A 12,185-nucleotide genomic window follows, 5' to 3' on the forward strand; every position below is an offset into this window, starting at 1 on the left:
GGGCTTCCCGAAGGTCATGACCTTAGTCCTTGAAGACACTGGGCTTTGAGCTCAGTCACGGCTTCTCCAGAGACCCGACACACCGAGTACCACATAGCTCCCTCACCAGCACAGAGGCACGCCAGAGGGACCCCCTGAGCATCTGCATCCAACTGCCCCACTGAAATCTGAAGGCTTCGGTTTTCTTTGGGATCCCTGCCAGCTAGGATCCACTCGGGAAGGAACAAGGCCCACTGCTGGCCTCAGAGCAGAGGACACTCAGCCCTCACCAGGGAACAAGTTTCTTCCACGTTGAGTTAATTCTCGTGTGGGCATGTGCACTGGGGACGAGACCTCTGCTTCCATCCAAGCCAGAGCCCAGGAAGAGCAGCTTTCCAGCCTCTCGTGTGGCTGGTGTGAGAGGCAGAGTCTCTGGGAATGATGTAAGACCTGGATGTGGACCACATTTTCTTTTGTGGGGCTGTGATAGTTACATTTTATGTGCCAACCTGGCAAAGCCATGGTGTGCAGCTAGACTGGCCAAACACTGGTCTAGATGTTGCTGTGAAGGTTTCCCAGAGGAGGACGGATTCTGCCTGAAGACTGCAGTATAGAAATAGTGCTGGGTTTTCTGATCTACGACCCTGGTCTACAGAGTTCCCACAGCAAGCCCATTGGTTCCATTTCTCAAGAGAACCCCAACTCCTGCAAGGGCTGTCCTTCACCAGCTCGAGGGTGGACACCTGCTTCTCCTTCTGCAAGGTCACCCTGCCCAGCAAAGAGGGAGGGAAGGTGGAAGACGAGCAGAATGGGATGAGAGTTCCCTCATTGGTTTGCACCCGCCTGGCCCTGTGACATCTGGGTTAAAGATTCTAATTATGTCACATCTGAATGACTGAAGGGCCTCTTCTCTGGTCTGCCTGACTCCTTCCTCCCAGCAGTCCTGAGATCTAACTTAGAAACCACATTTATTCTTCCACTCCTCTTGTCCCATCGTTAACAACTCGCTATTTCCTACCCTATTAGTGGTGCTAATCTTTCCTAGTTGACATGAAAGGTCCTAGACATAATATATCCAGCTGTCCTCACCAACTGGTCCTCACCATTTTCTGAAAATCAGACTCTATTTTTGTCTCAAAGATTTCTTTATTGCTCCGCATATACACGAGGCTCACTTTCAACCCCGGGTCTTTCTTTCTTCCTGACCCACCCCTCCTACCTCTACCTCAAACGCGTGCCTCTCATTTCTCTGCACATCCACAGCCTTTCCATCCTTAAAAACCCAAACCTGCTTCCTTCCTAATGTCATCCATCCTTAATTACTTCTCTCCTCCCCTGGGATGATTCATATTTCTGCAGAATCTAGGTTGGTCTTTCAGAGCCATTCCTCAACCACCAAGGTCCTGGAATCTGAAGGGGTCCAGATTTTGTGGACTGAATTGTGTCCCTTTCCCAGCCCAACACCAAAATCCATATGTTGATATCCTGTCCTCCAGTACCTCCAAATATGAAGTTTGGAGACAGGTCTTGAAAGAGGTAACTAAGTTAAAATGAGGTCATGAGGGTGGGTCCCAATCAAACATGAAAGGTGTCCTTAGAAGAGATCAGGACACAGACACACAGAGGAGGAGCATGGGAAGACACAGGGGGAGGAGACATCCATCAGGCGAGGCCAGAGACCAGAGAAAAGCCAACCCCACAGACATCTCGACCTCAGACATCAGCCTCCAGAACTACAAGGAAATGAATCTCTGTTCCTTGAGCCAAGCAATCCATGGTACTTTGTTGCGGCATCCCTAGCTGACCAATACCTGAGATGAAACTTTAAGGTCCCTAGAGACGCCCCACCTGCCCTAGTCTCTGTAAAGATTGTGTCTTGCTCAAAGGAAGATGCAGATTTCTAAGAACGGCTTCATCAGAGACCCCCAGGCCCTGGAGAGTCTTAGCTACAGCAGAGTGCTTGAACACAGATCCTTCTCTGGAGGGTGTGCACGTGAGCAATCCTCACTGAGAACTGGCCTCCAATCTGCAGTGTCTCTCAATCACTTCTACTTGGAAGAACTTTGGTTGAACCCATCAAGTGAAGTTCTCAAGTTCAGCTCCAATGTTTGGGGGAGGCGGGATAATGGAACCTCAGTGCCACCTGGTGTAGTGGTGTTAGCATTCCTTCTACTGTTCACTCTTGTTTCCTGTGTGTCAGCAGCAACCCCAGATGAGCTGAGTCTCAGGGAAGGAGCCCTGCAGTACATACTGCTTTCCTCTTGCCCAGCCTAAGAGGGGGAAGAATTGCCCAGCCTATTTCTGGGCAGAGGGGATGTCAACTGTCAGCCAGATCCTCATGCCAGCTCTGTGAGCCTGCTGAACTGAAAACCTGCCCCCAAAGAGAAGACTAGAAAGAACTAACATCCAGAGAGGAGAGACAGAGGCCAGCCAGGGCAGGGGCTGCCAGTCCTTAGCTCCTGTTTAACTTGAGCACCGCGGTGACACCCAGTTGAAAGGATAAAACACAGTCACGTCACTCACTTCTGATTATCCGTGTTGCCTGCAGTGCTTTCTGCCACTGTTCCTGCTTCATTATTCACTGATTTATTATCTAACACCCCCACATTGCACCATGGCACGAGGGACCCCACCCACTTATTTGCTGCCATATCTCAGCACCCAGCACAGAGCTCACACACAGCAGGTGCTCGTGGGATCGCTCCTGAGTCAGTGCAAGCTGTGAGATCTCCATGATCTTCCTCCCCAAATGGGCACTCCCATCATCTCAACGGAGGGAACCAGCAGCCCGTGGAACCAGAGTCCTCGAGTTCCCTGGTTCTGAGAAGCAGAGCCCTAGCCCAGGTAGAACTCCACAGAGACAACCCGCATTGTCATTAATGCCATGTGACACAGGTCACCAATGCCCTTCCTTCCTGTGGACACCAAGGATGCCTTCTCTGCAAACAGAAGCACTGATTGATTCCCCATCCTCCTCCCTCATGAAGCATCTGTCTCATGGTTTAATCAGGAAGCCCTGTGGGGCACTCCTATCTATCAAGAAAACAAATAGGCTCCTCCTTCTAACTGATAATAAACCGGACCGAGGCACATTTGTATATGCCAGGAAAACTCTGTCTAACCAATTAGGACCTATGATCCTATCCCATGCCTCTGGCCTATTTTTCAGGAAATAACAAACAAAATAAATCAGCTACACCACAATCTATCTCGAGGTGACGAAAGACATTGCACTTAATGGGCTGTAACTGGAAAATCATGGTAGAGCACAGTAGGTTAATCTAGCATGTCGGTCACTCCTGGACCCAGCTCATCCATTTGGTCAATGCCCAAACCCCTCCCGGGCTCCACCTGTGCCACTTCTTGTGCTAATGCAGACAACACAGTGAAAAATCTCATGGGTGGTCTTGTCCCCAAAGGAAATGATATCCTCAGGGTCCTGAGGTCACACTCTAAACATGGCCTGTGAAGAAGGGAAGAGAGAGTGGTCTCTGCTGGAAATTATAACCTTTATTTACCTCCTTTCTTCCATCGCTTCCCCTGCTCAGAGCTAAAAAGCCCAGTTCACGCTCAGAAATAAATCATCCAAATGACAAATTTTAACATTTCTACAGGTAAGCCTTCCCAGTGGGGACCAGTGTTCAGAAGGACACTCCTAAGACCCCGCCAGACCTTCAGTCGTCCAGGATTAATTATGTTCATGATGTCCAATTTGCCAAGGCAGCCAGTGTTGTAGAAAAGTGCGGTGTTTTCAGATACATTTTAGAAGGTTTCCAGAAAAGTCTGAACCAAAAGAGGGAACGCGAGTTAGCTATGAATTAACTAGAGAGTCAGGATGGTGGCTGTACCACCCGCACCAAGGTGTCGCTACTCAGAGAGGTGTGTGCTCTTCTCTGTGTGTGCAGGAGGGAGAAGGAGACAGGGCGGGAGGAAGAGAAAGAAGGTGAAGGAGAAGACCTGCCTTGCCCAACGCTTCCTCAGGCGCAAGATGCCTCTGCCAGCTCTGACTCTCTCCATCAAGCCAGGAACACAGCCCTGCACTGAGGCCACACCCCCTCTGGACCAAATGGACCAGCCTCACTTCCAAGATCAGATCCTCCTGAGGTAGACATGGTGACAAGAAGAAGGGAACACTCACCGTGAAGACCACCTTCAGGTTGTTGAGCATCTCGATCTCCTTGGGGAAGCCCCTGCTGCCCCACCGCACCAAATAGTTCTCACTGTGGGAAGATGAGCGGTAGCCTGTTACTGCAGGGACTCCTCAGTCATCAGTCAGAACCCTTCACTGAGCACCTACTATGTGCCTGCACCAGGCTGGCAGCTGGCGAGGTGCTAGTGTTTGAGATGGACATGGTCCTGGCCTCTGAGAGATGACGGCTGTGTTGGCAGACGGACTTAGAGGAGCAAGGAAAGAATGATGGACATACATGTAGCCACACCCTCTTCCCCTCCCCCATCCCCCAAGCACTTTCTGGCACAAGTGCTTAATATGAAAAGCAGCTGAAAGGTTACTGAGAAAAGGATGGAAAAGAAAACTATTTCAGAGTGCTTTTTTGGGACCTTATGAATATATTTGCTCTTTCCAGTCTCCCACTCCCCCTTTTCTGGAGGGGTACCATGGATTGAAGTCCGGGGCACTCAACCACTGAGCCACATCTCCAATCCTATTCTGTATTTTATTTAGAGACAGGGTCTCACTGGGTTGCTTAGCACCTTGCTTTTGCTGAGGCTGACTTTGAACTTGCGATCCTCCTGTCTCAGCCTCTCAAGCCTCTGGGATTACAGGTGTGCGCCACCACGCCTGGCTTCCAGTCTCCCTCCTTCTTGATGCTGAGTGAAGATTTGAATCATTTTTAATTATCCTTCGAGTGCAGGAGTGTTTCCTTGAATGGAATGTCACTCTGTGATGCTGATACAGGAGCTTAACCACTATCCAAGATACTCTGAAACAACTATTTAAATGCAGTTGTCATGCTATTTATGTGAAATTTTGCTTGATACAGCTAAGAAACAGATTCGAGGGTTAAATGGTAAGAGAAAAGTTAGAAGCCAGACCATGTAGGCCTTGTAGGCCATGAAAGGATTCATGCTGGACCCTAAGAAGAGTGGAGCCCCTGAGGATTTTCCTGAGGGGGCAGGGACTGAGCAAGTGCCGTTACCATCTCTCCTCCTCTAGTCATCAGGCCCCCAGAGTGACCACAGTGCCAGTGCAGCCCTGCCAAGGAGCCAGGAAGTCTGCACTGGTCTAACTTAGAACAGGAAGGGCACAGTTTGCTGAGTCGAGTCACTAGGTTTTCCAGGCCACCCAGAACCATATAGTTTGTACCAAATAAATGCCCATTATTTTGAACTAGAAAAAGTAAATAACACTTCAAACCCAAGTTATCCCCTGAGGCGTGATAAGTGGCGTCAGCAAAGCTGAAGGGATCGCCTCCCTTCTCAGAGCTTCACGCCCGCTCACATCTTGCTTTTCTCTCTACTCATCCTTGGAAGATTAGTGAAGGCAGTTTGAGCAAAGTTCACGAAGAAAATGGAACCAATAGAAAAAATGAGCAGAGTCCAGAATTAGCCAATGGTTAAAAAGTCAAATTACAAGTACATTTTCATCCTTTTCTGAACCCCCTCAGTAATCTAAAAAAATTCTGTGGAACTCACAACAAACTAGGGGGAATCTGTCCAAAAAAAAAAAGTGAACCTATATATATCATTCCTTTCCTACTGTTTATTTAGGGACTGTTCTTATTGAAATGCATAGGCATTTTCCAGTACCTTCCATCACATGTAGCCAACCCCTTAGTGACCCAACCTGCTACATCCAAACAGCAGGAGCCAGCAATTTTCTTCTAGGAGAAATGCAATCATAAATAAGAAAAGCAATTTAGAGGTCTGAGTTGACTCCATCCATCCTTGCCTGGGACACCTGGGTAATAAAACCTGAATGCTCAAGCCTTCAGGACAGGTGGGACAGCCTTCAATAATGCCCTTCTCAGAGAAAGAGGAGGCCCAATTCAATTCCCTCTTGGGCTCTTTTGGACATAAGATTACCAGGGCCTGATGCCAGAACTCCTATTTCTTTGCCCTACAAAACTTTACTTTCAATTTCCCAAACCAGATTTCTGCAGGAATCCTCTGGGAATCTGACCATGATTCAACACAACATGAAAAGATCAGTCCCAGAAAAATTCTCTCCAGTCCACATCTGGGCCATGCTAAGGAGGCCACAATTCTGTTGTCTGCAGCAGGCAACCCTGGCTAGAGCAGGCAGGAGTAGAGATTTGTTTCCTCAGAGAATGAGCAGCTCTGCAGAGTCAGATTGATGGAAGTGTTTCCAAATCCCCCTATCCCTCTCTTAAAGCAGTCCTCTTCCTGTCTTTCTCTGATTTCTCCTCTTTTAGTTTTATTGGTCTTCAACCTCCAGGTCCTCCTGTTCACCTCGCACCTCCCCACTCCCAAAGGCTGCTCCATGTCTCTGGCACTCTCTGAGGCATCTCTCACGCATGCCCCATCAAGCACATCATCCAGGGTGGTACATCAGGGAACAGAGCTGCCATCTTCCTGATCCATCACTTCCCTCCACAAAGCTGGCTCAGGCCATCCATCACTGAGATGGGTCAGTGGACCAGACACCCTCATCAATGTGGCAGTAAGGAGTCCTCATGCTTTCTGACAGATAGGGAAGATCCCAACAATGTTTTCAGGATCTTTCTCATGGAGCCTTGGAAGTGGCTGTCAAGGAACCACAAGGGGCCTATGACATACAGGTCACTTTAAAGTGGGTTCTAAGGAAACAGAAAAACTTGTTCTTAGTGTTGTATGCACTGAAGCCAAACCAGGTATACTGGGCTGACTGTAATTTGAGGATCTTGAGTGTGCCACGCAGCATAGCTTTCTACTCCAATGGTGCTGAAAGTCTGGTGAAAACCAGTTTTGATTTTTGATGCAAACTCATTTCTTGGTGACAGGCAATGGTTTGTCTTTGAAATCAGATGGACCTGAGTATAAATCTCAGCTCTGCCATTTATGAGTATGTGTGACTCTAGGCAAGTTGCTTCACTTCCTTGGTCTTCCTTTTCTCACCCAAATGGCAGGGATTAATGAGGATCAAATGCAATCATTTGTAGAACTTAGCACAGTCTTCTTAGATGGACCGCCCCTCCACGTTTCACCAATGTCTTCAGGAGAGCCACGATTGATTAAAGCACTACCATTTACAATGTGCTGTGTGTTATTCCATCCAATCATCCTGACGCCCAAGCTAGGAAGATATCCATGAAGGCAGAGAGACAATGCTTCAGCTCCATTTTAATGTGTCAACCAGTGACCACTGGCCCCAAGCCCCAGGGCAGGGGACAGGCAGTGGTCCCCTGGGAGGAAGGTTGTCTGAGATGTCACAGGAGATGCCTGATAGGCAGGGCTACAGATGCTCCAAAGTCTCCTCCTGGGAATTTCCAGAGGTGTTTTCCCTTCCTTGAGTTAAGGCCCCCAGAAGTTCCCTCACTTCCTCCATTCCCAAGAGCTTTTTAATGCAAGTAGCAATAGTAATAGCCACTGCTCTTGGAGCACATGTTCCAGGCCCATGCTCCACATGTTTCTCACGAAAACCTGAAAGAAATGACCCTGTAAAATTCGAAACTCATGCTTAAGAATGATCAATAGCCAAGAAAAATGAAAACACAGAGGTGAGGATGTGCACATAGACAGACTTTAAGGAGGATGTGGACATTCCATCATTCGCTTCTCAAATTCCATAAAACTAGGTATTGTTCTATCCAATGTGACCAGTGAATCTTGTGATTTCTGGTTGTTTTCTAGTCATCAAAACCTACTGACAAAACCCTATAACCATGATTCCACTGTAGAAAAAGCCTGGTGGCAAGTCACACTTGCAAAGAATCATCTCCACATTCTCAGGCTGCTTTTCCTCCATCTGGGAATCGGTTCCACAAGTGATGGTGAAAGAGAAGATGCTCGGCGCTCTGTGACTTCAACCCCCACATACACAGAGGTCAGGCAATAAGAAAAGATGCTCGGCGCTCTGTCAACCTCAACCCCCACATACACAGAGGTCAGGCAATGCTGAGCACACCCACCTTATGACCATTTGCTTGTTGGGGTCATAGAGAGACATAAAGAGTTCAGCATCTTCCCCAATTCTGCACACAAAGTTCCTCACGAAGACATAGAGGCTGTGGGTGGGGGATGAGGAGATCCTGGAGTACATTCCATAATCAGGCTGGTCTTTTGACTAGGCCATGGAAGGAAGAAGAGAGAAAGATGGGACATATTAGCCCAGCACCATTAAAGACAATGGAAATAGTCCCAGATATTAGAAGTCACTCAGGTTTAAGCTTAAATATTTCAGCACTATACCCACTCTACTCTCAAGTTTCTGCAATCTGAAAGAAGTCACTTTGACTCTGTTGACCTTGATCTTCCTATCCTTAGAAACACCACCACAGACCCCACATTCTTCATGAAATTATTTCTTCATGAAGGAAAAAAATGCTTAAATGATCTTTATTAGAACTATAAACTTCTGCTGTTTAAAAAGTACATTTAAAAAGAAAAGATTAGGCACATACTAGAAGAAATCTGGAAAACATATCTCATAAAGAATCTGTATCTAGAATATACAAATAAGTTGACAATTGATTAATGAGAAAAACACCCATTTTAAATAGGTAAAACATTTGAACAGTCACTTCATGAAAGAAGAATCAAATGGAAAAAGCTGGCAAACACATTTAGAGATGCTTGACCTCAGGGGCCAGCAGGGAAATGAGAATTAAAACCATGATGAGTTATTACACATTAACTAATATGGCGGCTATGGTTAAAGACTGACAATGTTGCATGTTGGAAGGACTGGAACGCTGATATGCTGCTGGGTTGGGGGTGCCAAGCTGTATAGTCATTTTGGGAAATAGGATATAGTGTCTTGAAAAGTTGCACACACACTTATCACATGAACCATCAATTCCACTGCAGAGTATTACCCAAAAGGAATGAAAACACGTTCATGCAAAGATTTGTTTACAAATGTTCTTAGCAGCATTAGTTAATAAAGCCCTAAAGTGGAAACTATCCATGTATCTATGTGCCCAAATCAATTGGTCAATTTTGTATATATACACACACATACATATATCATCAAATGTATACCATTAACAACTGGCCAGTGGTATATCAACTGGCAATGAAAAGGACCAACCCATTAATATGCACAACAGCCTGAGCCTCCAAAACATCGTGCTGAGTTAGAGGAAGTCTAACACAGGACACTAATGCCAAACCTTCCTGTTCACACGCAACCCCAGAAAAGGCTGAACAAGGGGAATGTGGAAGGACAACAAAGAAACATGGAGGGCGATGGAACCGTTCTGTGTTGATTGTGCGGAATTGATTCAACATTATATATTACTAAGATCCTTTAGAGTTTAAAATGAGTAAATTTCACTATGTGCAAATTATACCTTTAAAAACCTAAAAGTAAACTTGCTTTCAAATAATACACAGCAGCCAAAGTATTCTTTTTTAAATGTAAATTATATTAATTAACTCCTCCTTGAAGTGTCCTGTTGGCTTGTCATTATACTAGGATCAAGACTAAGTGACTCCTAATATCAGGGACTATGTTTCTTTCTTCTTTTCCACAACTCCTCAGTTCCTTGGAGAGCTAGATCCTGCCACCCACTCTCCAAATTACTGCCCCACCCACTGGGCTTTCTATTCCTCAAACATGCAGAACTCAGTCTTGCCTCAAGGCCTTTGCACTTGCTGTTCCCTCTGCCCTGACCACAGGCCTTCCCAGGCAGTGCCTGCCTATCCCTCAGGCTCCTGCTCAGAGTTCACTCCAAACAGAGGCCTTTCCTGGCCAGGTCTTCTAAAGTAGCTTCTCATTCACTCTAAATCACAAAACCCCAGTTGATTGCCTTTTAGAAATGTATCACCATCTGGAATTAATTTTTCATTTATTTATTTACTCTTTAACTATCTTTCTGGTCTTCATCTCTGGAATCCAAAAGCTCCAAGAGACCAGGAAACTTGCCTGGCATTTAACTACCTTTGGGATGCATGCTGAATGAATTACAGATCTGAGTACAAAAACACAATAAAGTGTGTGTGATTACTGATCATTTCAGGTCACAGGACAGATGGCCCCTTGAATAACACACAGTCTGGTTAATTAGCCTATTATTTTAAGTTTATGATGTGTTAAATGCCTGCCTCACTGGCCAAAGCCCGTTTAGCAAAGCTCACCATTTCCTCCTTGATGCGCTCTGTGATTTTATCAGTAGCTTCTTCATGCGCGTGGAACAGGCTGATGACACTGGTGTTATCAGGGTCCAGGATGTTTCCATCCTCGTCTCTGACGATCAGATCGAGCTCGAGGATTCTGAAAAGCAAAACCTGGAGGTGAACAGAGATCGGGGAGGCCTGCGGGTGAGAAGTTTTTAGTGGGAAGTTCGACCAGTCTGAGGACCCCATGGTCACAGAGACATGTGTCACACAGACAGACGGCCTCAGACACAGCCAGGGAGGTAAGTCAGTGGAGAGCCGCCTCCCAGGAAAGCACTGTGGCTGGACGCACCACACAGCCCTGGTCTCAAACATGGCATCTCCTGTGACGTTACATGGAGAGGAACATGCAGAGTGCAGCAAGGTGTCTCGCGGTCCAGTGTGCATCAGCCAAGCATTAAGATCTGGTGTGTGTGTGTGTGTGTGTGTGTGTGTGTGTGTGTGTGTGTGTGTGTGTGTGTGTCAGAGGAGGAATGGCTGAACTGTGATCCAGGGTGGAAGACCAAGGGCTTAAAAGGATTATGCAATTTTGATATATTTAATGACATAAATATATCAGTGAAAAAAAGCACAGAAGGATGCACTGTGTTTTGTGTGGAAAAAAAATCAAACAAAACAAAAAGCAAACAAAAAAACAGGCTGGATGTGTCACATGGGTATATGTACAAAAGTAACAGGGAAAAGGAGAAGATCCGGGCCAAAAAGGAGCACACTACCAATAGGGGTCACCTGTGAGGAAGAGGGGCATCTGAGCGGGGAAGGCAGCAGGGACAAAGGAGGCAGGTGCGTATCTCCACGCACTTTCTGTTTTCACACACACAGACACACGCACACGTGCACGCGTTCTCAAATATTATTCAGTAAAAATTTGAAAATAGCCACGGGGGGATGCAATCTCAGAAATATCGATCGTTAGCCATGGCTGCTGTTCAGCCGCCAGACTCCCAAGCCACAAGCTTGTTAGGTATTGATTGGTTTCAGCAGCGTCTCTCAGCCTGATTGGCATCAACAATCCTAACAGCAAATACAAGGCAGTTAGGATAAGTTCCATATGTTAAGTAATACACATGTGACAATGCTTTTCATCCTCCTAGCAATGCTGTGATACTCAGATTGGGGACAGGGGGGCTAATTTGCTGAAGATCACAGAGCTAGTAAATACTAGCATGCTCTGCTCTCCTAACCTCCCTAGACAAGAGGAACCTGGGCACCATCATGGGTTGGGTTGGGAGGGCAGGTGGGTTACAGAGGCCTTAACTTGAAGCTGCTCGTGCACTTGGCGCTCAGTGACAGAACCCTGGCTGTCCTCAGATGGGTGAGGGAGATGGATCACTCAGGTGCTGGAAAGGTCAACAGAGGTCCTCCTTGGGCACTCTACCTGGTACCAGAATCCAGAAGGGCAGCAAGGACAAATGAAGGAGCCCAGGTCTTCATCTCTTATTTGAGAATCAAATTGAGAGGCACATCTCTCGCCTCATCAAAATGCAAGTGGAAGGGAGCCAAGGATCGCCCACTTGTCCACACTCGTTAGGAAATTAATTCCCAACGAGATGTGACTCAGAATGCTGCTGGACCACGCTCCCTCCCAGCACGCTCAGGGGGGACAAACACATGCAGCTAATGCTGAGCAGAGGTGCCTGTGACCTCGGAAAAGAGGGAGCAGAGTCGATACATAATTTAATGTCCAGATCTCTCTGGCTCTCTCTTCAAAATTTATCAAAGTGGATTCAGTTCTAAAATGCATGAATAAAACATCCTCCCAGGTCCAGCTATCTTGGGATTTGAAGTCATTTGAGGATTCCTCACTCCTTGGATACCAAAGAGCTTGTCCATTACCAGCCTCCCCTGGAACTTGGGAAGCTTTAACGGTCGTGGCAAGATTGACAGGATTGCCAGGGCCGAGGTCA

The 12,185-nt window shown here is 46.8% G+C and overlaps 1 protein-coding gene across 1 annotated transcript in view; it reads right to left on the minus strand.

Moving 5' to 3' along the window:
- DOCK2 (dedicator of cytokinesis 2) overlaps positions 1-12,185 on the minus strand; it is a 407,460-nt gene that overhangs the window by 360,309 nt on the left and 34,966 nt on the right. The window contains exons 7-9 of the mRNA XM_079145391.1: positions 10,240-10,375; positions 8,070-8,224; positions 4,118-4,199 (exon numbers count right to left, since the gene is read on the minus strand). Coding sequence (XP_079001517.1) covers positions 4,118-4,199; positions 8,070-8,224; positions 10,240-10,375 — 373 coding nt within the window. The remainder of the gene's footprint in view (positions 1-4,117; positions 4,200-8,069; positions 8,225-10,239; positions 10,376-12,185) is intronic.

Source organism: Sciurus vulgaris (genome assembly GCF_902686455.1).
Source record: "Sciurus vulgaris genome assembly, chromosome: 6".
NCBI classification, from domain to species: domain Eukaryota; kingdom Metazoa; phylum Chordata; class Mammalia; order Rodentia; family Sciuridae; genus Sciurus; species Sciurus vulgaris.